Source organism: Gouania willdenowi, chromosome 24, assembly GCF_900634775.1.
Source record: "Gouania willdenowi chromosome 24, fGouWil2.1, whole genome shotgun sequence".
Lineage (NCBI taxonomy): Eukaryota > Metazoa > Chordata > Actinopteri > Blenniiformes > Gobiesocidae > Gouania > Gouania willdenowi.
Window position 1 is genome coordinate 5,891,872 of NC_041066.1, and position 26,330 is coordinate 5,918,201.

The 26,330-nt window shown below is 38.7% G+C and overlaps 2 protein-coding genes and 1 long non-coding RNA gene across 9 annotated transcripts in view; 1 reads left to right on the forward strand and 2 right to left on the reverse strand.

Annotated features, from left to right (window-relative positions):
• Positions 1 to 1,359: 1,359 nt before the first annotated feature.
• Positions 1,360 to 13,499, reverse strand: LOC114457664 (cytospin-A-like). Its single transcript, XM_028439668.1, has 13 exons — positions 13,256 to 13,499; positions 12,513 to 12,584; positions 10,560 to 10,675; positions 7,969 to 8,394; positions 7,749 to 7,822; positions 4,855 to 5,381; positions 4,689 to 4,776; positions 4,545 to 4,620; positions 4,418 to 4,454; positions 3,976 to 4,072; positions 3,665 to 3,781; positions 1,956 to 2,015; positions 1,360 to 1,886 (listed from the first exon to the last, which is right to left on the reverse strand). The coding sequence occupies exons 3-13, from the start codon at positions 10,597 to 10,599 to the stop codon at positions 1,797 to 1,799; spliced, it is 1,632 nt and encodes a 543-aa protein (XP_028295469.1). The 5' UTR covers positions 10,600 to 10,675; positions 12,513 to 12,584; positions 13,256 to 13,499; the 3' UTR covers positions 1,360 to 1,796.
• A 4,596-nt stretch (positions 13,500 to 18,095) lies between these two features.
• On the reverse strand, positions 18,096 to 18,684 carry LOC114458017 (uncharacterized). Its single transcript, XR_003672983.1, has 2 exons — positions 18,473 to 18,684; positions 18,096 to 18,386 (listed from the first exon to the last, which is right to left on the reverse strand). It is a non-coding gene; the product is annotated as an uncharacterized LOC114458017 (long non-coding RNA).
• Positions 18,685 to 23,007: 4,323 nt separating this feature from the next.
• Positions 23,008 to 26,330, forward strand: part of dlgap2b (discs, large (Drosophila) homolog-associated protein 2b) — a 179,929-nt gene continuing 176,606 nt past the window's right edge. For all 7 annotated transcript variants that reach the window (XM_028439211.1, XM_028439206.1, XM_028439207.1 and 4 more), the window contains exons 1-2: positions 23,008 to 23,134; positions 23,428 to 23,482. In XM_028439211.1, the coding sequence (XP_028295012.1) occupies positions 23,117 to 23,134; positions 23,428 to 23,482 (73 nt within the window). In that variant the 5' untranslated portion in view covers positions 23,008 to 23,116. The remainder of the gene's footprint in view (positions 23,135 to 23,427; positions 23,483 to 26,330) is intronic.

A 26,330-nucleotide genomic window follows, 5' to 3' on the forward strand; every position in this document is an offset into this window, starting at 1 on the left:
AGGAGGAACATTAAATAAAGCTAAACACTGTGGTAATCTTGGATTTCAAACTGATACACAGGACTATAACTCATGTATATGCCCAGTGTCTGATTATTGCTCTGGTGTCTGGGGGTCCCATGCAGCAGACTTTTCATTCTATACATTACAGAGCGAGTCAGGCCTTCTTGGAAGTTAGAAAATTCACATCAATCCTGGCCTTGAGTGGAGATATGGGATGAGAACCTCCAAACATCAGACAAAAATGTGAAATGTTGCGGCTTTGGAATAAACTTGTAAAGATGTCTGATCAGACTGACTAAAATGATTTTTCATTTGGATGTTACTCACTTTCATCCCTGGGCTAAAACACTGAAAACTGCCTATCCTGTACTGTTTTTACACAATTGGCCTAATATTTTGAAAATGTACTTATTAGAAGTTATATGTGTACTAAAACACACTAGTTTAAGAGACTATGTTGTGACATTTTGAATACACGGGATTGATGACGTCACAGTCTCACTGCCTATAAACATCCCATTGTTTTCTATTGGATTTGATTTATACAGCAGTTTATAACCACTGAGAAAGTCCCAAAGCACTTCACAATATCAGCTCATTCACCCATTCACACACCAATGGGACTAAACTGCCATGTAAGGTGCTAATCAACCACTGGGAGAAACTTTTGGTTCAGCGTCTTGCCCAATGACACTTTGAAATATAGACTGGGATTGAACAACACATCTACCACCTGAGCCATGGAATCCATCCTCATTTTGTATTATTCAATGTTTAATAGCTTTGCGAGTGGAATGTAGAAGGCTTTAAGTTAAAAATCAAATATACCCTTTTCAAAATAAAAACATTGTTTCTTGTCTTCCACTAGTTTTAACGCTTTTGTAAATAGGGCTCTTATTTTGAAGTTAACCAGAAGTTTTGTCAGTAGCACAGTGGAGGGTCTCTGAAAATCTCTGAAATGTGTTTCCGTGTGTTTTACGGATCAAATGAGCACATGTTGATATTCTATTTGGTCACTGTTTTGCTTAAAATGTTTTCAGAACTTTCAAAAATGGAGAATCAACGGAGATATTTAGCCTCAGTGTGCTTTGAAATGCATCTTGGGAAAGTTAGAAGAATACAGTCATCATCATAATCCTCCTAACCATACTTAAAGTATATAGTAGACAATATATACTTATTGTTTTTTGTATATTGACGAATGTTTTATTTGAAATAAATGTTCTTGTTGTAATAAGGAACACATCCAACTGTTTTAAATACATACTTTATTATTTCAGCAAGTTTTATTTATTGTTAAACACATTTTTAAAAATTCATGAATGAAGTCACAAATATTTTTCACTTTTCCTCTAAAGAAACTGAATAGTTTCAGTTAAAACCTCACAGACATATAAAATCAGAGGGTTTCTGTATCCTCTCTGTTTTGGGTGCAAACAGTAGTGGTGACTGTAGTGTGGGAGACGTTTCTGATCAAAAAGGAAACTCAGGAAAGATGAAACTACGTGATCCACCAAGATAATAATTATAAAGTGCTCAGTGATTTCATTTAAAGGCAGAATGTGCTGAATCAGTGATATGTGTCTGTCCACTATCACAGCTGTGCAGGGAAGTGAACTAAATGTGCCCAAAGGTTAAAAATGGCTGAGCTTTAGTCAAATATTGTCATGTTTAAAACCCTGGCTTTTTAAATTACGGTCGATCTCATTCCTCATGTAAACTTTAGTTCAGTTCTTCATCTTCTGACCAGGAAAACAAAGCCAGTGGAGGAAGAATGATGATGAAGGACGACCTCACATCTCAAAATGACGGAAAATACTTTCTACGTATCCCAGTACTCTCTGCCAGTCGGGCCCTTCGTCCCTCAGGATGATCTCTGGTGTCTGAGGAGGAAACACCTGCTGTAAACCATCTTCCATTCAGTTAAATCATTTTCAGGTTGAACTTCTCACCAGAGTAGCTGTGATCCCGATGCTCTCTCCTGTTTTAAAAGCCAGCTCAAGGTTTTTCTTCTGTAAAAAACAAAAATATGAATACAGATGTGACATCAACCTAAACACACTTTAGAGCTCTTGTCCTGTATGTTTGAGATGTTCTCCCTGCTCCAACACACCTGAATCTAATGATGGTGTCATCAAGCAGCGCTACATAAAGTCTGATAATGAGCTACTCATTACAATCAGCATCTGAAACATACAGGACAGGAGCCCTCCAGGACTAGACTTGCTGTGGCTTAATTCCAGCAAGTCTCCTTTTTGAATATTACTTGTGCAGTGCCAATAGGAAGCATGTCTGGCTATAGAAAAGTGGGAGGTTAAGCAGCTTTTTCATTGATGGTTTACATGGAAGCTTTAATTCCTCTTTAATTCAGAATAAAACTTAAATCCTCTTTAATCTGACCTTGTAAATACTCAATTCCTAATGCAATTATAATTCTAAATTACACACACGCACCTTTTTATCATTATTACTCACCTTAGTTACAAATGTTGCTCATTGAGGACACCTGCTGGTTAATATTTACAGGGTGTTTTTTTGGGGACATTAGACCCACTTAAGTCGTTTTTAAAAACCCTTTGTGCAGTCATTCCTGTAGATTCTACGCAGTGTTCAACTTATCCTGAGATACCTTGACAACCTGTCAACATTGAGCTGTTCTGCAAAGCTTCATTTAAGATTTATGAATTTATGAAATCATTTATTAACGGTATCATTGCAGTCGACACAAATCCGACGTTGCACACTTTTGAACCAAGCAGCAGCCATGTTGAAAGTCTCAGGTCAATCTGAGCATGATTCACAGAGATATTTGAAGAATAGACACACACACACAGATTCCTTGCTTTATAGATAACATGTTAAGGTTTCATCTTTTCAGACAACTGTTTTTCAGCAAATTGACTTTGATCTCCTGACATGTTTCGACTGACAACAGCCAGTCTACCTCAGAGGTGTCTGCTGATCGCTTTGATGTTTCCTTGAGTTCTGCATCATAAATTGACTTATGCGGGAGTCTCATCTTTCGTGTGTGTCCTTTTTGATCAGAAACTTCTCCCACATTACAGTCACCACAACTGAAACCCTCTGATTTTACACGTCTGATGTTTGAACTGAAACTATTGTTTCCTTTGAGGAAATGTCAAAAATATCTGACTTCATTCATGTATTTTTAAAAATGTGTTTAACACGTATAAAACTTACTGCAATAATTAAAAAAAAAAAAAAAAACCCACTGTCTGAATAAATGAAACCATAACAAATTAATAAAAAAGAAGACAAAGAAATTCGCTGGAATTATTACACGAAAGTCAAGGAAATATCAAAGTGATCAGCAGACGCCTCTGAAGAAGACTGGCAGTTGACAGTCAAAACATGTCAGGAGATCAAAGTGAATTGACTGAAAAACAGTTGTCTGAATAAATGAAACCTTAGTTTTTTTATCTGGCCACTCCTGGTTCTGAAGGTCTGCTGTCCTGCATGTTTTCCGCATTTCTGTTCTATATGATGCACATGAAGTTAAAGGATGCATAACTACAGCTTATGTCGAATAATTGTTGCTGAAAGTCTTAAAAAGTCACTTTAATGTCATTGTGCAATAATATTTACCCTATTCCACTGACAGATTTGTACTCAAAGGTAAGACATAAAAAGTGTGTCTGACCTTGTCAGCGAGATTGAGGACTTCATAATGGATGTGCGTGGGTAAATAGCTGTGATAAACAGCACAGAAGGCCAAGCCGTCCTCCCAGCTGCTGCTGAAGTTGGTGATCTCAATGTTCTGGGAAGAAATATTCATTAGATGATGTTCATAATATACTCTGATAACATTTGGTGTAGGATGAGAATTAGATCATTTAAAAGCCACATCATGTATCTAAGCAGAAGATTAGAGAAGTGAGCAACGATTGCAATAAAACCACAAACAAATAAAAAAAAGAAAAAAAGAAAACCACCATGTTTGTAGTCTCTTACCTTGTAGTCTTGGGTTCGATTCTGGCACCAGCGCAGCAGAGCGTTCCTCCTGGAGCCTCCGTGACGCCTCAGCAGAACGCTGAAGCTGTCCTGTGGTCTAAAGACAAAATGCAATTTTTTTTTTTTTAAGCGGTCAACTTGTTGTTCCTGTTGTCCTTCCTGATTAAATTCACTTCTGGGTTGTAAACACTCCTGAGCCACAAATAGTAACAGAGAAAGGTGTAAAAATACAATGAGTGATATTCCTAAGACTAGTGGACAGACTAGAGCTACCAGGTACTCAATAAAGCACTCTGGTTGATGCTCTGAAGGGTCCGTTTTTATCTGTATGCCTTATGACAAAATATCATTTCATGGTTGTGAACTATTACTCTAATAAAAATGTTTCAAACCTTAGAGGCAACACACGTGAACAGAAAATAAGGCTTTTCCAGTCTCTTACTTTGCAGAGTCAGTGCTTTGATTCTCCTCCTGTTTTCCTGCAACACAAACACAGCAGCAGTCATACTAAAGCTCTGTCCATCCATTAGGACATGATGGTGATCACAGATTGATTAACGTGCGCTCACCTGTGTAAAAGCTGGACCAACTGTCCTGTCGCAATAACATTCTCTCTGTCTTCCTGCCTTTGCTCGGCTCTTCTTTCTGGAGGAAATGGAGCGTCAGTAAAGCACAGAGGGTGTGGATGATGTAAATGAGTGCTGTACCCTCACCCTGCATAGAGGCAAAGTCCTGCTGATGTTTCTGGTTGACTCACTTTGTCTGGAAGAGTCTGACGGGAGCGGAAGACGAGAAAGACTCCTGAAAGATGGAGAAAGTGCAGGAAATAAATACATTGTTTAGAAATTGGGAACAAATTGTTTGGGATCGTTCACTCACAACGATCTCTCAGACGTCATCACAGTCCTCCTGGGATCATTCTGTCCTCGTCCCTCTTCTTTCCTCTTCTCCAGGGCAGCTAAGCTCCGAAGGTAAGCCTCTGCCACTCCTTTTCCTTTCAGCTGCATGTCTGCGAGTCCATTCATCTCCTCCACGTCCTCCTCAGAACATCTAGCCTCCATCTCTTGAGCTGCTTCAGCCTCATCTTTGTCTTCAACCATCTGACTCCCCTCCTGCATCCTCTCCTCAGAGTCTGTCTGTGTGTCATCCTGACCTTCCCAGTGATGCGGTGATGCTCCCAGTTCACTGAGCTCCCTGCAGATGTCTCTGTGCTCAAGTCTCAGACTCTCCAGCTCCTGCTGCGTCTCCCGCTGTCTGCTCAGAGCCTTGGCCAGCCTCGCCTCCACCGTCCTGTGGCTCTCCTGCAGCAAACTCAAAGCCTGCTCCGACTCCGCCCGCAGCCGGTCGGCCACGGAAACTGCGACCTGCAGGTCACACTGAAACTGGTGCCACTCCAGCCTCTCTGTCTGAGGAACAATCAACAACACAAGCCCAACCTTTATTAAACACATACAGATCTGTCACCGTAGAATAACCCATGAACTATCTTTGCAGATACAGCTGATGAATAGCATTGCATACTAATATATACTACTCATACTAAGTCTGACGTCAAAATTAGTATGTGTTCACATTAGATATAGTATGGAAAGATTGAATATGTAAGAAATACCCAGATGTATATACTACATGGAGACATTTTTTTAAGTGTGCACGATGGGCCTCATGATGCATAATGCACTTCTTCTTGAGGACCCAATGCCTCACACTGTTTTCTGAACAGAATCAGATTAAGGACGAGAACATGCTGACTTCAGTACTAGGAGCCTATATCAACGACTTTAATCAACTCTATGCAGAGGACCATGACATGAGGACCCAATGCCTCACACCATCTTCAGAACTGAATCAGATTACAGAAAAGAACAACAGGCTGACTAAAGAACGGATGCCTATATTAACAATATAAAGCTCCTGTATTCAGGGTGTAAGTGCCCCAGATTGCAATAAAATATAAAAAAGGAACAAAGTTTGTCTCTCTTTGTATGTGATGTAGTATCTACATGTGAGACTTGTGACCTCATAAATACCTAAACATCACAGTTCACACACAATGTAATTATAAAGAAATCAATAAATATATCACAATATCACTTGTCTAAACATGCAGAATCTTAAATGGTACATTAAATGTTAATTCCCAACAAAAAAAAAAAAAAGATAACCAACATTGAAATTTCCTTAGGTGGAAATATCATTTAGTGAACAACAAATTATGCAGCACATATATTCAGTAACCAAACACTGCTGAAAGAGAAAACAAATAAATGCATTAGGCTATTACATTTATGGAAATCGCAGCGGCGAATACCAAACAAATAAACTTGATAAGGGGTATAAGTTCTTCCATGAAGAATATATCCACAGCTATCAAGATAAGAAAAAGAGTAGCTTTGTGAACTAACTGCTATCTACAACATATGAAGTATAAACATTGTAATAAAGAAACCTAATTTAGTCTGCTAAAATATGTTGTAGACCTTTACATTCTGATGTGTGTCTTATTTACATGTGGGTGGATGTGCCGTAGCAGCTCCATAGCTTTAGCATAGCTAGTTTGCTGTGAGAGGACATGCTGCTGTTTCTGAGCCCTCTCGAAGGCAGACTCACTCTACGGTGGTGTGATAAAATTATTCCAGGGAAAGAGAGATGGAACAGTTCCACTTTGCTGATTGGATCCGCTGACAAAATCCTCCTAAGTGAAGTGCTGGCGTTGTGTAGAACACAGATTCCGGACCCTCATCCCTCCTAACTGCTTACATCCACCGCCTCTTTTGGTCAGGGTCCGTCGGAAAAGCGTGGTAAGACAGGTATGGCAGTTTTCTTGCCCCACAAGAGCAACCAGGAACATAACAAGAGCAACCACGACGAGAATGAGCATTTTTGTCACTAACGCTAACGCTATAGCCACAGGAAGTTGTTGCACACCACTTCTGGTTTAAAATGCAGAAGTATGAAAAAGGTATATTGTTTTCTATTGGATTTGATTTATACACCACTTTATAACTACTGAGAAAGTCCCAAAGTGCTTCACAATATCAGCTCATTCACCCATTCACACACCAATGGGACTAAACTGCCATGTAAGGTGCTAATCAACCACTGAGAGAAACTTTTGGTTCAGCGTCTTGCCCAATGACACTTTGAAATATAGACTGGGATTGAACAACACATCTACCACCTGAGCCATGGAATCCATCCTCATTTTGTATTATTCAATGTTTAATAGCTTTGCGAGTGGAATGTAGAAGGCTTTAAGTTAAAAATCAAACATCCACTTTTCAAAATAAAAACATCTTTTCTTGTCTTCCACTAGTTTTTAACAATTTTGTAAATAGGGCTCTTGTTTTGAAGTTAACCAGAAGTTTTGTCAATTGCACAGTGGAAGGTCTCTGAATGTGTTTCCGTGAGTTTTACGGATCAAATGAGCACATGTTGATATTCTACTTGGTCACTGTCTCGCTTAAAATGTTTTCAGAACTTTCAAAGGTGGAGAATCAACGGAGATATTTAGTCTCGGTGTGCTTCAGGTTTTTGTCGTAGGCTCAAAATGCATCTTGGGAAACTTGGAAGTATACTTCAGTGGGATGGGTCATCATCATAATCCTCCTAACCATACTTATTGTAAATAGTGGACAATATATACTCATTGAGTTTTTAGTGCATAGTACAGAGTATGCCATTTCGAAAACAGTCTTGAGGAACCAAGAAGTAGTTTGAACAAAGTTTGAATCAGTTCTGTGTGGTTGATAACAGAAGTGGATTGTCCTCACCCTGAGCGTCTCCCTCAGTGAGTCCACCTCTCCAACCAGCTCCTCTCTCTCAGTTATTAAGTGCCGAAGCAGCTCTGACAGACAAGAGTTCAGGTTAGACAGCAGGAACAGCAATAGATTGGTTATTTACTGAAAAACTGTAGTCTCCCTCACAGTAGCTCTGGCACACAAATACAAGTCTATGACTTTGATGTGGTTCATTTAGTAAAACAGGGCCTACCTGCGGCTCCTGTGGCAACATCAGAGTGGGGGCTCAGGTTGAGGGAGGACCTGTAATGCTCCATCAGACTCAGCAAAACCAAAGTCATCTCCTCTCCAACTCTGTCTGCTGCAGCCTGAGGCTCCAGTCCGCTGTCTCTCTCCTGCCAGCTCTGCTCAGACAGAGGCAGTGAGGCGGGGCTGCCCAGACCCACTGCTGCTGCCCTGTGGGACGCTGCCGTGGTGTTGGCCTCTGACGACGTCACGCTGTTGACGCTGATCAGGGCCCATTCTGACGGGGCTGGCAGCTTCTGGTTCCAGTCGGTGATGGGAGAGGTGGTGCTGTCGGCTGGTGAAGGTGGTGGTGGATCATCTGCTGAGGCCATGGCTGCCAGCTCAGCTTGGGAGGGAGTGGTAGGAGGAGTGTGGAAGAAGTCCAGAGGGGAACCTGAGGGTGAGGAAGAGGGAATGTACAGTAAAAGCAGGTGTATGTGTGTGTGCTCCTTTATTTACTGTCCTAGGCAGCCTGATGCAGGAAAAAGCATCTACTGCCAACATCTTGGCAGGCCAAGGCAACATCGAAGAAAAAAGTGTTTCCAGCAGCCAATGATGGGATTACATCCTTGAAAACCCTCCTGTACTGGAAAATTACCAACAATAATATCAGTGCTGAAGGATTAGCAGATTGGGAAAGGTTTCTGATGATAAATCTAGTGTGTCATCTGTTGCTGTGAGCTCAGTGGGAATCCTGCACCAAATAGAGCTGATGGTTTTACCACGTGCAGATCCTGGTAGTTCACAGGGTTTGTGTGTGTGTGTGTGTGTGTGGGGGGGGGGGGTCTCATACTGCCCCCCTTTTTCTCCTTGTCCTCGTTTTGTGCTGCAGAAAATCTGCAGACTCATCGAACATCCCCGACAACAGAGGCTGCAGCTACAGCTGAGGAGAGACGTTCAGCATGCAGAGAGCTCTGCACGGCAAGGACAGCACGCATCAACCAATGACTCAGATAGCTTCATCACATCTTTAAAAATATCTTGGTTACATGCATCTAATATGTAGCAATAATTGAAGAGAAATATCATTGCACATTAATGTGGAATAAATCAAACAGTGTCTGTTTAAAATCCTCATTTTCCTCCCCGTGCAGGTTTTTGGTCATCAAAAGCGAATGAAATGATCCATAGAATTCAGATATAGAAAGTGGACTGAGACCTGCAGTTCGTTCCCTTGCTTATTGCAACCTTAATGAAAGTTGGTCGCAATAATAAAGTCCAAATGTGGATTCCAAAAGAGGCAAAGCTATTATCCTTGAATATAACAACATGTAATAATGCAGGAAAGAAAGCTCTGGAATGCATTTGTGATAACTCAGTTTAGTTCAGGGGTCAAATACGGACCAGTTTGATCTCAAGTGGGCCACAGATTTTAGGTGGAACAATGAGTAATTTCAGCATTAATGTGCCCTAGTTTGCCCTTCTGCTCATTATCAACATATAAAGTATGTAATATCCCAATAGGTGACAGATATCAGTCCATGTAAGATGTTCATTTTAAATTTCTTAGATTTTGTGACAAATTGTTATTAATTTTGGAGAAATACTGTTGAATAATTTGAGCAAAATTGCAGGATTTTCGAAAAATTTTGAGTTCTATCAACAATTTGCAATGAAAAATGACTGATATCATGTGATCTAAGCATGGGAAACTGTGAGTCCTGCATATATAGTGGAGTCTAACTGTTTTTTTTTATTTGGAAGGACTAAGATATCTACAACTGAATTATGGTAGTCTGTAATTTACACAATGATTTATGTTTCCTCTGTCATTTCTGCTTTCTCCTGCGGGCCACATTTTAAAATGCAGCTCGAAGAGTGCAGGTTGAAAACCAACATGAGATGGTAATGATGATGATGATAATGATGATAACGGGCCATTGTTGATACGTTGGACTTGTGAATCAGCCGCTAGTGACTGAGGCAGCTCATGAGCTCAAAACCCTGTCTCTCTGTGGTGGCTTCACCAGTGAAAGAAAAGCAAAGACACAGGGCACAGTTGAGCCAGTTTGACGAGCATTTCCATAACGCTTCATTTCATCTTTAGTCACTGTTCCCTGCATTTGTAGGACACAGCTGGATGAAGCCACAAACTGTGATTGTGTAAATGTGCTCTGAGGCTTTTTCTGTGTTCCCTCTGAAGACATTCTGTACTTGCAATGGTTCACAATGAGAACCAGGCTGCTAATAGTAAAGGATTAAGCAGAATATCAAAATACAATGAAAGATAAATGAGTAAAGCTTAGTCGTTTTGAGGCACTGAAATAAAGTGAGTTTGACGTTTCCCCAGAAGCAGGAGGACGGTGGTCTAAAAATAGTTTGACATGAGTCTGAGGATCAGAGTGAAAAAATTAACATCTAAAGAGAGATTTTTATAGTAAAACACACCACAGAGTGTCGGTCACTGTCATTTTCTGTCTGTCAATCAGTTTCACTGTCTGTCCTTCTCATCACTGTCTCAATGATGATTTTGTCCATCTAATGTATAATTGTCCCCAGTTCCTGTCTCTGCCCAATCATGTTCATCCAACCATCTGTGTGTGCATGTGCGTGTGTTACCTGCAGGCCCATGGCTATCTTTGCCATTGTAGTTGCCCATGATCCTGCAGAGGAGGGTATCAGTTCCAGATGTTTTGGTGGCGTCCTCTATCTGCTGAGGCCCACTGTAGTCTGAACTGGAGATTAAACACACATGTCATCAACACAGCATCGTACAAAACACTGGTATTGCACAGTGAGACACCAACACACACACTATCACAAGCCTTTACATCGATCAGCAGAGCTAAACTCATATACAGTATCAGCTAGATCAAGCTACTTAATGTAATACTAACAATACATACATTTTATTTAGTGCTTTTTTTGCTTCACAGAATTAAGGTATTCTTTCACTTCAAACTTAGTGGTGGTAAGCTACTATTGTAGCCACAGCTGCCCTGGGGCAGACTGATGGAAGCAAGGCTGCCATAGTGCGCCATCGGCCCCTCCGACACTCACACACACTACATTCATACTAGGCAATGTGGGTGAAGTGCCTTGCCCAAGGACACAATGACAGATACCACTGGGATGACTGCCACCCCACTGTGGCACCTGGAATTCTCAGTGGTCTCCCATCCAACTACTAACCAGGCCCAGACATGCTGAGCTTCTGAGATCTAATGAGGCTGGAGCATGGCAGAGTTTGTCCTCCTATTAAAGCCACACCCATTTTATTACAAGCTGCTTTGTTTTATTTAATCTCAGTTTGTCTCGTATTAACGGATTGGATCAATTTGTGTGATTACTTAGAGATTGTTGATGGGAATCAGTAGTGCTTTACTGGAGGCTGGTCTTGATCTCTGTCTTGGTTTCTGTCCCAGGAAAGTCTTGGGCTGTTTGAAATGGCACATGCTGGAGTATACAGTATACAAACTCAATGTAGTGTTTACTATATATACCATTACTACTAGTTTACCTAACATCTTTGTCTTTCTGCTTGGATGGGTATTATTATTATTATTGCCAGTGCTGTTTTCATTTCTATTATTATTCTTCTTTCTTTCTATGTCCCTCTTTGCCTTCTAATTGCCCTATGGAGATGATTCAAGTTTTTTCTGATTTTGATATCATTAGGATGATGAGCGTTCCCACTAAAGTATACTTCCAAGTTTCTCAAGAAGCATTTCAAACCTATAACGACAAAAACCTGAAGCACACAGAGGCTAAATATCTGCATTGATTCTCCACCTTTGAAAGTTCTGAAAACATTTTAAGCTAAAAAATGAGCAAGTAGAATGTCAACATGTGGTCATTTGATCCATAAAACTCACGTACCGGTATAAAGATTTCATTCCGAGAATGAAATGTGAAACTCTGAGATTTTCTGAGACCCGCCATTGTGCTATTGATGAAACTTCTGGTTAACTTCAAAACAAGAGCCCTACTTTCAAAAGTGTTAAAAAAAAACACAAAAACAAATGGAAGACAAGAAGAGATGCTTTTGTTTTGAAAAGGGGATTTGTAGGTTGAAGCCGGTACCAGCACAAGTTTACATTCTGCAAATGCATCATGAGTATGACTAGTGTGCCCACCGTGCATACTTCAAAAATATCCCGATATAGTATACATCCAGGTATTTCTCACGTACTCACTCTTTTCATACTAATGCTAACGCACTACATCCTCATTTTTGACATCATACTTAGAATGAGTAGTACGTTAGTTTGCCATTTCAAACACAGCCCAGGTCGTGGATAGTATTATCTTAAAAACAACCCTAAAATTCAGACTAACAAACTCTCCCACCGTCAGTCGAGAGACAAGCAAGTACATTGGCACGTGTTGGCAAAAGGAGAGAAAATAAGTAACTCCTCATTGAAAAGACGTTTATTTCAAAGATAGTGGCTGACAGGCAAAACAAGGTCATGATATTACAATGTTTTTAGTTGAAGGACATTCTGTTATGGGTTAAACTGGAGTGTTATATTGTTGCTATTGCAGATTAGGTCAAAGTAAAGTCATACTAACCTGTTTGCTGATGCTCTCTGACCCAAAAATGGGTAGTCGGCGATCCCGGTGGGGGGCAAACTGACAGCAAAACTAACAAAGACAATAAAAATACACAAAACGACAAAAATAGAAATAAAAAAAAGAATTATAACAGTTGCCCATCTCTGCTTTAACCCAATAAACTATCCAATGCTTGGTCACAGTGACAGTTTAAAATGGGAATAGGTAAACACAGGGATCAATAGAACCCAAGTGTCACAGGTTTGGACAAAGAAGCCACATGATGTGATACAATATTATGTATGTCACTCATTGTTCAAGTCAATGGCTCTCAGATAAAGTATGAGTGGTTTGGCCACGGATGCAGAAATCTTTTAAAGGGAGTAAAATCACAGCCATAAATGTAAGTAGTATTGTAAACATGTAATCAAAATTATTATTATTTAATCTGGTGACAGTGAGTAGCATATATTGCATCTAATCAGGTCAACATATGTGAAATATTTCTGAAGTATCGACATTTGTGAACTCGATTAAATAATACATTAGATAGGTTAGCCACTGCATTAGCTTGGCAATTAATCAAACCCCGGAAAATGATGATACATTTAGGCATAATGTATATGTAGTACTTGTACTACTTGGTTAATGTGAGCCACTATCTGCATGCTGTTCTCCGCATATTTGTAGATCCACTCAATTTAATAAATGAGACCATTTAAACACTGACATTCATTCATTCATTCATTCATTCATTCTACCTGCTCTGTCGGACAGTTGGAGGCTTCACAAATCACACATGCTAAATCCACCGAGTTTTCAGTCCCAGACTCACACCGTCGTTTCCAGACTCAGTTCTTCGGGTGTGTGGTGCTTCCTCTTCGGTCAGTGCGTGTGATTCCAAACGGTCCGGACAACAAACTCCTCGGCTTCTCCTTTAAATCCAATGCGTCAAACGAGCCGCTGCCTCGCGCAGGACCGACACGAAGGAGTCGCGTGGCATTTTTCAGAGGCGCAGAATAAGCACAAGTATAAAAATAACTGCGCTATGCAGCCGAGCTGCATACAAACCGGAGGCAGAGTCACTAATTAGTCCTTTGTTGGATCCAGGTGTGTCACTGCTCAAACTTCAGGCTCACGTAGAAATGGCCCGAGTACATTTTTATTTAACCCCGATTTTAAAACAGACAAAAAGGCGGGTTTTCTTACACTGCAAATATTTCCTTACATGTAAACAGTGGGAAAAGAACACATAAAAAAAAATATTGATGGACATTGGGATGTTTGATTGACAGTGGCGTGCACAGACATTTTGGGGGGCAGGTGCTCAGTGAAAAATAAGGGCATTTTATGCTGCATGTAGAACTGATGGCTGCGTTATTATAGCAGTGTGAGATTTAAAAAAAATAAATAAACATTACATTACAGGCACGTGTTGAATGTAATTGCATAATTATGTCAACATGGAGAGGTTTTAAGCAAGTTACAAGCTACAATGATAGATTAGTGTACTCTTTTTCCCCTGTCAGAACAAAAGAAGTGTACAAAGTGTCATTTTGAAGCAGTGCCGGCGTCATGGGGGGGCATTCGTGGGCAGTGCCCCCCAGCTGACCTACTGTGCACCCCACACACACACACTCTTCCCGGCCACTACAGGGGAGCTTTTTATTAATCAAAGATATCTGATTGGCTATCAACTGACTGTGTCCATTCACTGACAGCAGACGGGAGTCTATGAAGGTAGATATGCTGCAAAATGTGAGAGCTTGTAAAATGTGATGTGAGCTTGTGTAGAAAAAATCCACACACGTGAAATAAATTTAATGTCACAAATCATGGAAAACAATTTAGAGACTGATATTTACACATAAAGTTACAGCTGCAAACTTGTAATCCAACATTTATTCACGTTTTTTTTTTTTTTTTTAAACTTGCGAAAATGATCATTTTCCAACCACAACTCTCCGGTTACAACTTCTGGAATCTACCGCTACAGATGCACAAACTACTGCTTCCCTGCTGTAGCAGCCTAGAATAGATTAGTAATAGTTTTAGTGATAGCCTATTTTTTTAAGGATGAATATAACATATTAAGGTAAATACCAGATTGCTTGTCTTGTAACATAGAAATAACTTGTTGGTACAAAATAATATTATTAGCTAAAATAGTTTAATGGCTAATTTAGTACAGCCAAACCACTTTGTGTAGTTAAAATAAAATATGGACAGCTTTTAAGATATTTCAGTAAAATTAGAGGAACAGTTCAACTTTAAAATCAGAGCTTTAAAATGCCCTAAACCGTGAACATGACTGCTGTAGCTCCCTTTCTTTTTCCTTTCTTATCCTCTCCTTTCTAGGCATTATACTGCAATTGGTGAATAAAAAGAGACCAACAATATTAATAAGATTGTTTGGTTATATTTCAACAAGGCACAGGGCTACTTTTTCTGCAGGCAATTGGGAAATGCCTGTTTGCCATTTAGCAAATACATTACAGCAAGTGTCAATTATGTAGCCTAATGTAAACCTACACAATAGCCTACTAAATATTAATCTTAAGTAAGTAAACTGATAGATTCACATGGTGTAGGATACCAATTAATTGGGGCATTATTATCACACGCTTTTAATCAACAAGCACTTACAGATGATCATGTCAGCGAGGGCACTTGCTTGTTCCAGAGGGCAAAGGGAAGGTGCTTTAGCAACACCTAGTGTCTACCTGTGCAAACGCAAAAACACTGTAAGACATTAATAAATGTAAAAAATAGGCTACCAGTGTGGCCCTTGGTCTGGTTTTTGCGGTCCCGAAAGTAAAGCCACAAAATGACACCAAACACCCAAAACAACTCAGAACAGTATCACAAATACACATATATTATATTAACAACCCAAAACAAGAACAAAAATACACAAATTACTCCAAAAACCCAGAACAGTAACACAAATACACATACATCATATTAAGAACCCAAAACAAAAACAAAAATACACATAAATTATTCCAAAAACCCAAAACAAAACCAAAAATAAACATAATAAACAAAAAAAAAACAGAAGATCTTAATGATAATTATTGACCAAATCTATCATTTATTATCATTGGATACGACTATTTATTTCAGGTAAACATTATTCAACTAAGTCAGAATTTGTGTTTTTTGCAAAGAATTTGTAAATAAATGTTGCCATCCTGGCATCTTTCTTTCTTTTATTTATTTACATTTTTCTTTTATTTTTTAATATTTGTGACTACCCCTCTCCTTACTATTCATAAACACATATTATTGTTCAGGTTGATTGTAAACGTGTGAATCGTGAAGAAAGTATTTAATTATATATTGAAAAACGTTATTTGTTCATGTTCAAAGTACTGTTAAAGGAAGTTTCATGAGTAATTAAATAATCCCAAGAAGGCGAGTCATTGTTTCAAGATGTTATATAACTCTGAATCAGCATCAGAAGCCAAGCACCATGGACAGAGCCCAGTGAAGACCTCCGTCTCTGGCGACCCCCAGTGTTCATACAACACTGTTTAGTTTAGTTTATTTTATTTGAGCTGTTTACATTCAGTTACTTACAGAAATCACATCATTATACAGTAATGGAAGCTCAAAGGCTGAAGCAAGGAAGCTTATGTGTCTCCCCCTACATTCATATTCCCAGTACTTGTATATTTCACATTTGTATTCCTATTGGGAACTCAACCAACAACAACTGCATCTCACAAATTACATTACTGTAATGACAGGAACTACTTTGAGAGTTTGAATCTATTTCTCTAAACTGTTTGACTTCTAGTAAACACAAATGTCTAGTCAGGTCTTTTCATATCAGCAGAGGACCATTAAAACCTATTTAATAAAACCAAAGTCACAGCCTGAAGACCACTCTATTGTTACCAACCATCATCCTTTTAACTTGGGTTCCATTGAACCCCAGGGATTCTTGGGGTCAGTCTATGGTTTTACACACAGTAAAAATGTGTTGCACAAAATACATTTTGATGATAAAGAAGTTGATTATGATAGTGTTACATTTTAATTTTTTGAATATTATTTTTTAAAATTAAAAGTGTTTTGAAAGCAAAAAAACAAAGGCGTTCCGTCTTGTTCTGCTTGGCCATCATTGGCTGCAGCTGATAACGTCATTTGTGATTTTCCATCACTTCATGCTATGTTGAGCAAATAAACAAAAGTGGTTGGATGAATATGAACAATATGGATTAATGTGTATAAACATGGTGGAGGTGGGCTCTCCAGTGATTGGATAGAGCAATGGAACAAAGAATGACATCATCACTGTATGACTGATGACATCATCTGTATGTTCCAAAATGGGTGGGGGTGTAGTTGGTCAGTTCTACTTTTACAGTGATGATGTCATCAGTTCTACAGTGATGATGTCATCAGTTCTACCTTTACAGTGATGATGTCAGAATTTCATGAGTCATTTTGCCATTCACATGTGCAATTCCCCCAAAATATAATTTTTTTTGACAGTCCTAATATGGGTTCAAATTTTTTTGAACGTGTTTAGGCCCTCAAAAATGTGATCACTTTTTTGTAATAATAAAAATGAGGTGCATTACAATAGGGTCCTATGCACCGTTATTGCTCGGGCCCTAATTATCTGAACTCAATTACAATTTAATTATGATTACAACATCAACAGATTTTTGCCATAATTGTAATTAATTATCCATTACGTGATTACAATTATAATTGACCCCAACCCTGATCGCCATAATAGAGAACTTGATATATCGTGAATATCAATATGTTGTCCAGGCCTAGTTTGGACAGAGCTTTTCATTTAAATTCAATGAGAAGGTGTGTTCAAACCTTTTTATGCTAAAGACCATCTTAATGGTTGTTTATATGACAGTTTGTGGTGATTACAATTATAACTGACCCCAACCCTGCATGTCACTCAAACACATGCACGCTCAAACATCTGGTTCAAATGACTCATAATTTACATAAATCTGTGAGGTGTCAAATGTGAGTGATGAATTCAACAATATACTGAAGCAGCCCAGATGATAACAAAGTCCTTTATTAAAAAGTACAACAAGTGCTGATTGGAGACTTTCCAAACTCCTTTCCTTTACATGTGGGTCATTTTAGAAGTCATTTTACCAGAATGAGACTGATCGTATCTCCTTCCTTTTGTCCAGCAGTTGTCATCCTAAAGCACTCATATAGGGTCTACCTAAGAGCCGATTTTATAGGCTTAGACATATTTGTCGCTCAACTGAGGACTTTGTGGAGTGCTTCTGATTTGAACAAAGTTTCTTGGCCAGGGGTTACTCTCCTGAAAGTATTAATGACGCCTGAAACACAACAAATCAAGCACATGTGCTATAGATATGCAACTTTCACCAAAATGAAGACCTAAAACTGAAGTGAAAGTACAACATGCAGGATAACAATATATAAAAGGTATAAAATGTTGTTGATTGAAAACTACAGACATCTGTAAATTAAACCTATGTTAAACTATTGACATCTGTAACAATTGTTTTTTTTTGTAACAAACATAATTAATTTAATAACGTTCTACTTGTTATAATGTAAAAAAATTGATAGGCGACCACCCACTTGGACATTCTTTTATTTAACAAAAAGGGGGCATGTATAATAAGACCGGGTTTCCAACATGCTCCTATTCTGACATGTGAAAAGTACTGACTGTCAATTACAATGCAGATATTGTAAACAGGATTACATGGAAGAATACATTTGATTTGACAATAGGTTCCTGGCAGCTATTGTATATTTTTGTATAAAAATTAAGTAGTCTGCCCGGGCAATGTATGCAGACCAACCGGGCAGACTAAACACAAAGAAAACCATCAAAAACAAAAGGACAGCAGGCAGTGGGTCTAACTGCAAAGAAAAAACAACAACAATGAGTCTACACTACAATATAACATTTAATATTCAAATGCTAAAACCCAATTAAAACAATGTACCTGCGACGTCGACTCCACAAGCCCAGTTCCCACTTGAAAAAGATCCTCAGACCCACACTAGACAGTCACCCAGTAACAGCCTCTCCTCCCTCAATGAGGGCAGCAGGTTTAAAGCCTATTGGAGACACAAGTATTTAAAACAAACAGCAAACATCTAAAACGCATACAGAAAACAGCATTTACAGTGATACTTCAGGCTTCCACCCATCCAGTGTGTGTGCACAGAACACAGAGGGTCAGTGCATGTTTTGGTCACTGGATTTTCAGTTCAGAAAATGATATGGAAAATAGCTAGTGATGCTTTGCACACCTAACTATACACACAAACGTGTGCATTCATTAGTAAACCATTACATGTGTGCAGATGTCCACGTCAGACCTCCTGGGAATCATTAGATTGTAAATGATCAATAAATCAACATGAACCCTGACAAAACCCTACTGTAATGATAATAATAATACATTGGCAATTTATTGATAGAAATTGACTCAGCTTAAGCTAGAGATGCACAATTAACCTAATTTTAATCGTGATCACGATTTTGGTTGCCACGATTAATTTAATCTGATCGTCAGCAATATTTACATTTAAAATACAGGCTGTGCACTCTGTAGTAGTGTATTTATTCATTTAGCCCTTGGTTCATTTTTGAAATAATGTTTATTTTTTATTGATAATTCCATTTTAAAGCTTAAGTTTGCACTGCAAACTGTACACATGTTGTTTGTTTCAAAGTAGTGCAATAAAAACACAGATTTTTCCCTAATTTCATCAATAATTGATTATAATCATGATTACACTATTGATCAAATTAATCGTAATCATCATTTTGGCCATAATTGTTCATCCCTAAGTTACGCTTAGAAACACTTATTAATTTCTTAAAAGACAATTGAGGTTAGAATGTATGCGTCATACTGTTAAATCACTCTGCTTTTAATATTAGAACATTATATTAACCTAATCTTTCTTTGTCAGAAAAGGAAAAGTCTGTCTAAATTTGTGAGCTGAACTAATGAAGAAACATCCCAGTGATGAAGATGAGCTCTGATTGTGATGGAAAGTGAGTTGATCAGCACACAACACATTTCCTAGTCACTGTGTTTTTGGCACTTAACATATGTCTATATCTTGTACATTATATTAAGAATTTTATTTTTTTTCGAATGATTTTGGGAAAACTTAAATTAAAACTTTTTGTCACTGCCCCCTGCCCCCCCACAAACTCCACGTATGACAAAAACTACAGAGAGGAAAGTAAAACGGCTAAAAGAGGAATAGTGCCAAAACACGGCAAAACTCTTTAAAATAAAACGACTTTTAGAAAATTCTGCAGTGCTTTACAAATCCAATCCTTTTCTGTTGCAACAATCTCCAGCAAAGTCATCGACCTTCCACAACTTAAATCTGTTGGTCTGTGCATCATAAATGTTTTGAGATGTTTTCTCCCTCAGGTTGTTTCCAAGCTCCACTCCCACATTTTCTCACTTGACCTTTACAGCCCAGTGCAATGTCAGCTCTGTAACAATCATCTACACTTCATTATTATCCAGAGCTTCCCACTCACTTTCATCGACATATCTTTGACAAAGTTTTGCCAAAAGTCTCTTTAAGCAGACTATAGTTCTCACTCTACAATAGTTAGTTCAGGGATTACTTAGGGAATTAAACTGTAGGATGTGTGTGAAATTTGAGTTTGGTTGACTTTTTCATGCAAACTTGTAGAAGGATCTGTTTCACTATTAGTACAGAAGGCATTGCCTTAAGGAATGATCATTTCTAAGCATTTGTCTGGACCAATACATTTTATAAAGTAACATACGCACAGTATTGGACAAATAGTGTCCCACTAAGTCTGCTTGCACATTATGTTTCCATGGTGCACATTGATGTAAAGTAGACTTCTATACATTACATCAATGTTACTTTTTCAAACTTTTTGAGTAAGTAAAGGACAATCTTGGTTTATTAGAAAAGACCAACTTGTTTTGCAATGCTGATGATTCCATACGTCAAAATGAAGCCAAACAAACAATAGGGAGGTCCCTAGCAACCATCTTGACGGAATATAAAATGCTAAACCGCCGGTGACTCTACAGCTCATCGCGAAATATTCCTATCATGCCGGAGCAATGTTATGCAGTTGGATGCGATCAGATACGTGATCATACAAAAGGAATATCTTTATACTGTATGGCTGTGTTGAGCTTCCAACTTAACAAAGGCGGCTTTGCATTCTTCATTTTGGATCAGGTAAGTGGTCTCCTCGAAGGCTAATGAATTATTTCTCTGTGAGTTTGGGATTGAATGTTATAAATTCACTGTTACCACAGAGATCTGCAATGTTTGTGTGCACTACCAAACATTCACCATAACGTAAGCTTGTCGTTAGCCGGACACATCAGGCTGCCAACTTTCCTGATTTTTTTTGCATTAAACATAAAATCAATTGTTAATCAAACATTTAGCTGTCGCCCTTTATGATGAAAAGATTGTGCATTTTCTCACGGTTCTAATGGTGTATGTTTGACTACTTTTTTTTTTGCAAGTTTTGTTTTTTATAGCAGTGAAAAAATCCTACCAACATTAGCTAGAAACAGTATAAAAAGTAGAGAAGAGAGCCGTGGAACAGCTCAGTTAGCTACAAAGTCACGACTGATAAATACATCAAGCTAACACACTGTAGTCTTATGTCAAAATGTTTTTATGTGAACGTTAACTCCAGGATTTTACCTTTTAAAGCCTCCATTACTTCATTATGGAAAAAGCCTGCCACTAATACCACACTGCTAAGGAACATGCCACACATTTAATGCCTGTAAAAAGAACTTCTTGTGCGTCATATGGATCTATGATTCCTAATTCCTTTATCTTTCTCTTGTATATATCTTTTTCTGATTCTAATAAGTGCAATGACATGACGTGAAGAGTTTTTCCGTGGCTGACTACCGCTGCGCTAATAAATGGATCCATTGCATTGCCGCTAAGTCGCTGACAGACGTATTCCATCAAAATGTCTGACACGCGGCTCGGGGTCACGTGACTGGGAGATCCCTGTATACAACAAATGGAAAAAAGAAAAGAAAAATCAGAAAAAAAAAACTGTTAATTAAGTTTGATGAGTTTGGACATGTTATAGAGCTTCTAACCGAATACATGAACGTTCTTAGTGAGACCAAAAAACATTGCCTATTGTTGGATTTTTACCCATGCAAATCAAATAAATAAACTATTTAATAATAGATTGAAGTTTAACTTAAATGACAGTTTTAAAAATGTTTTATTTCACATCAGATATCCCCCCTAAAAAATTCGAAGTACCCTAAATGTAAAATGATTTAAAGCAATATTTATTGACTTATTCATACTTTTAGAGGGATTCAAAAGAGAAATTGTTTTGCAATCATGATTCTATAGCAGCATGATGCCAGACAAACACTATATGAGAAATAGAGGTGTCCCGATGCGATATTGATATCGGATATTGGTCCGATAAAAGCCAGAAAACTAATATCGGATTTTATCGACTGCATTGAAAATCACCGATATAAGCTCTCCGTTAAAATCTTCCGCTCCAGCACTTCTGTCCATAGGTGACTGTGGTTCACACTCCAACAAAGTAACCTACTGTTGCTGACAATTGTTCTCTGTTTGAGTAACATCACTTCGTCAACCTTTTTCTAACATTCCACACTACAAAATAAGTAATAAAAGTATGTATGATTTGTGCTGAAATATCGGATCAATATCGGTGTCGGCCAATACGCAAGGCTGCAATATCGGTGAAAAAGTTGTATCGGGGAAGATAGACACCCCCTTCTGTAACCTGACTCAAACATGTACAGTCTTTTTCATTTTGCTCTTTTTGCACATAATTAAACTGTACAGTTGACATTTTATATATGTATAGTTTTATTTATATAGTTTTTAATAGATGTGGCTTGTATAATATACATTGTTTGTATATATCTGGAGCTGTAACGAAAATAATTTCCTGGGATTATTAAAGTATTTGTAAAGGATGTCAAATAAATTTAAATACAACAAAATTAATGAACTCTCTAATAGTGGGACTAAATCAACATTGGCAACAACAACAATTTTTACCATTGGAAATTAAATAATAAACGAATGAATAAATTATAAACTATTTATAAATAAACTTTTTAAATAATGCATTTAAGTTTAGTTTTGATTTTTTATTTTTATTTTTTCCATTGTTCATTGGTATCAAATATTCCCCCAAAATGCATCACAAATAAAAGGCTAAATGTATGTGTGGGACATGATTTCTTTAGAGTGTGTATCTATAACAGTGGGTCACTTTGCAGTGTCTTAAGTTTGAAGAAGTTGCTCGTGAGGACGTCACATGAAAGCTGCAGCAGCTGCAGGTGCTCACAGTGAAGATGGCGTCTGCTGAGGGCAGCTTTCACCACCCTGACGGCTCCACCTGAGAGAGAGCTGCAGGTCGTCTGTCTGCAGAAGATGCAGCGCGTGGCCGTGCTCGACGGGGCACCACACCACCACCACCACTGCACACGCTTCTCACCGCGGGGACGATGCGCGTGTTCGTGGGCGACGGAGGACGTGACCGCTTCTCACCTTTCCATGTGGAGAACAAGTGACCTTCTACGAGCGGGAAGATGTCAGCGCTAAAGAAGGTAGGGCGCACGCACAGTGCATGTGAAATCTGTTACTGCAACGTGGTCCCAGGTGCATTCACCTGAGGGGCGTGCGTGCGTGTGTGCGTGCGTGGACACATTTCACAAGTTCTTGCATTTTCCACCTTAACCCTATCAGTCACTGGCCCTGGATGACGCACGCAGGACGGGGTGTGTGCAGGTCGTCGGTTAGTGCACGTGTGTGCGTGTGAGATGTGCGTCATGGTGAAGTTTTCCTGTCTGTGCTGTGTCCTGTACCGAAGGCACTTTATCCATCTTTTCATCTGTCACAGGTGTTACCATGGTTACTACAGACTCACTGCTGTCTTTTCTTTGAGAAGGACGCCGGTAAGTCACTCACCTCACTTATTATTATTTACCTGTCTTCATAGTAGGTCCATCCAATGGCTGACACACATTCACACCAAATTGTGGCCCTAAGCGAGTTTGTGTCTTTGCCACAAAATGATCGTATAACATGCATTTAACTAGACAACCTTTATTAGTATTAAGTAATGTACTTAAATATAGATACAGTGGTTTGGCTGAATATATTAAAAAAAGAAATAAAATTACCGTTAATAGATACGTAAATATTAAATAGAAAACAAAATTGTCACATTGTTCAACATCTGATACATTTTTGTACAATTTTAAAGCTTCACTAGTTGACATGTCTGGGGTTAGGGCTCAGAGGAGAGTCCCACAGGCCAAAGGATGACATGGGCCCTCCCCCTCGTAGTCTCCCTCTAGGGATGGGCGATATATAGACTAAAAAAATTATCCCGATAATTTCTGGTACTTATCACAATAACGTTAAACATCACGATAAATAAAAACTATAAATAAACAAAACACTTCCCAACTTAAAGTGCAAACAGGTTCCTTACAAACACAAATCATTTGAATACATCATCACTAGACACATAAAACAAGGCTTCAGAAGCTGCTGACTCAAAGAGCTTATGAGCTGATATTTTATGGAATATATTAGTGCATGTGGATTGTTGATTTCTATGTAATTCATTTATTTCCTCACTTAAAACAAAAATATTTTTTTTAAAAAAGCACATGAAAAGCATGCTTTAGTTATCTTATGAGTTTCATAAAGTTATGATTGATAAATAACTCTGATTTCCTATAATTAAAGCAGATCAAGCTGACGATTTAATCATTCAGTATATTTTAGTGTAATAATAGTTACATTACTGTCTAATGGGACCAGCTTTGTCTTGTGAACAAGTGAAATATAATTTACATATACATGTTAGCTTTTGGTGTTAAATCTGACCTTAAGCAGACCGGTGGCTCTCTGTGGTTTGATGACAGTAAGACATGTTCTTTTTATTTGGTCTATTCCTTATATGGAGTGGTTAGCGTTAGCTCTTAGCTCGGTCTGTGTGTCGGTGGGTTAGCTCAGCATAGTTAGCTATATTTGAGTTTCCAGTTCATAATCGTTGCTGCGGGTTCATCTCTGTCCCCGTGTTTGTGGAACTTTGGCTGGATTTGGCGGAGGAACTTGGATTGGTTGACTTTGTTGGATGGTTGTCTGGTTTTAACCAAGTAGCAGTGCTTGATGTACCGCAGCTTCTGGTCGCTGTGACGAGCTCCGCCGTCTGTGTGTGTGTGATTGGTGGGAGGGGCGGTGGCGAACACCGTGGAGGCTCCGCGGCGGAGCTGCCGTGAACAGCACTCCGCTCCAGAGAATAATAAGTTGTTGACAACAAACTTGTACGTAGGTTTGGTAGGTAAAGTTTTTAGGGGCATTCTTGGCTAAATTGAGGGACAAATGGCCCTTGGCCCTCGCTAATTTCCGGCATGGACATTTATTGTTTTTATCGTGGGATTGCATATTCTTACCGGTGAGAATATTTTTGACGATATATCGAGAATGACGATATGTCGCACATTTACTCACCACCCGCAGAAGGGATTGTATGGGGCTGGTGCAGTGGCTACAGAAGTTGGTTTTAGGGATGTGGAATGTCACCTCTCTGGTGTGGAAGGAGCCCAAGCTTGTGTGTGAGGTTGAGAAATGTCGACTAGATATAGTTGGCCTCACCTCGACACATAGTAAGGGCTCTGGATCCCATTTTCTTGAGAGGGGTTGGACTCTTGAAATAATTTTGCTCTAATATCTCACTAGTGATTAAAATGTACTATATGCATGCTCAATACAATGCAATAGGCCAAAGTAACAGTACACAACAAGAATTATTATTCATATTCATGCAATTAGTACAATATATTTTAATTAAATAATTATTATCAATAAGTAAATCATTTTAATGGGTCAACCCTTTGCCATAAATGCTTTATGTGCTGACATCATGGACAAAAGATTGATCAGACATTATGAATAATATACAGTTCACTCTAATGCAGCGTGTCAACTTAATATTTTACTGTTAAGGTCCAGATAGTTTTGACAAAATATTTAGTGATAATGAACATTTAGGCTTGAAAACATCCACTTGATTTGCACCCAGTTTTTATCTGTCAGGGTTAACACACACGCACACACTTTTCTTCAACGTTTCAATATTACTTCAGTCTCGAGGGACCGCTGTCTGGCATGTTTTACCTGCTTTCATGCAGCTTAAGTAAGCAGTTTGTTATCAGTCAGAGAAAGGTTTATCACTAGTAGGTTTGTAGAACAGGGAGACATCAAAGACGTGGTGAGCTGCGCTTCTCCATGACTGGAGTTTGAGACGATTAAAACGGACGACTATTAAACTGACCGACAATGCCGGTACATGTTTTTGGACTGAGAGAGACACCAAAGAGAAATCTCCAGAGAAATTGTCAAAACAAATTCTGATGAACTACGGCCGTGCCCGTGGAATGTCTCCGCGCCAAATAGCACGTACCACGTTCCCGAGAATTCAGTGAAATGTATCGGTTCCATGAGTAAAACAAATGAAATTGTGTGACATAAAATGATAATCTGTGTTGAATTGCCTTTGAAACAATATATCACATGACTATGTTCTGATAAATTTAGAAATTACCGGAAAAGCGGGTGGGCCCCCGTCCCCCCTTTCAAAAAGATCTCAGAGAGGCTCTTGACATCCACTCATAGAATATACATGCCAAATTACTGCCCGATTTAACGAGGATTAACGGAGGTGTAGTCATTTGGAAAAATGGCACTCCCGTGGCACATACGGAGTAATGGGACCCATTCATATATTAT

Bases quoted from the DNA above. Each gene is read 5' to 3' on its own strand.
- LOC114457664 (XM_028439668.1), bottom strand. From the start codon at position 10,599: ATGGGCAACTACAATGGCAAAGATAGCCATGGGCCTGCAG. The intron at 4,455-4,544 runs GTGAGCGCACGT...TTTGTGTTGCAG, and splicing joins TTGGTCCAGCTTTTACACAG to GAAAACAGGAGGAGAATCAA. The intron at 4,073-4,417 runs GTAAGAGACTGG...TTTTGTCTTTAG, and splicing joins CAAAGCACTGACTCTGCAAA to ACCACAGGACAGCTTCAGCG.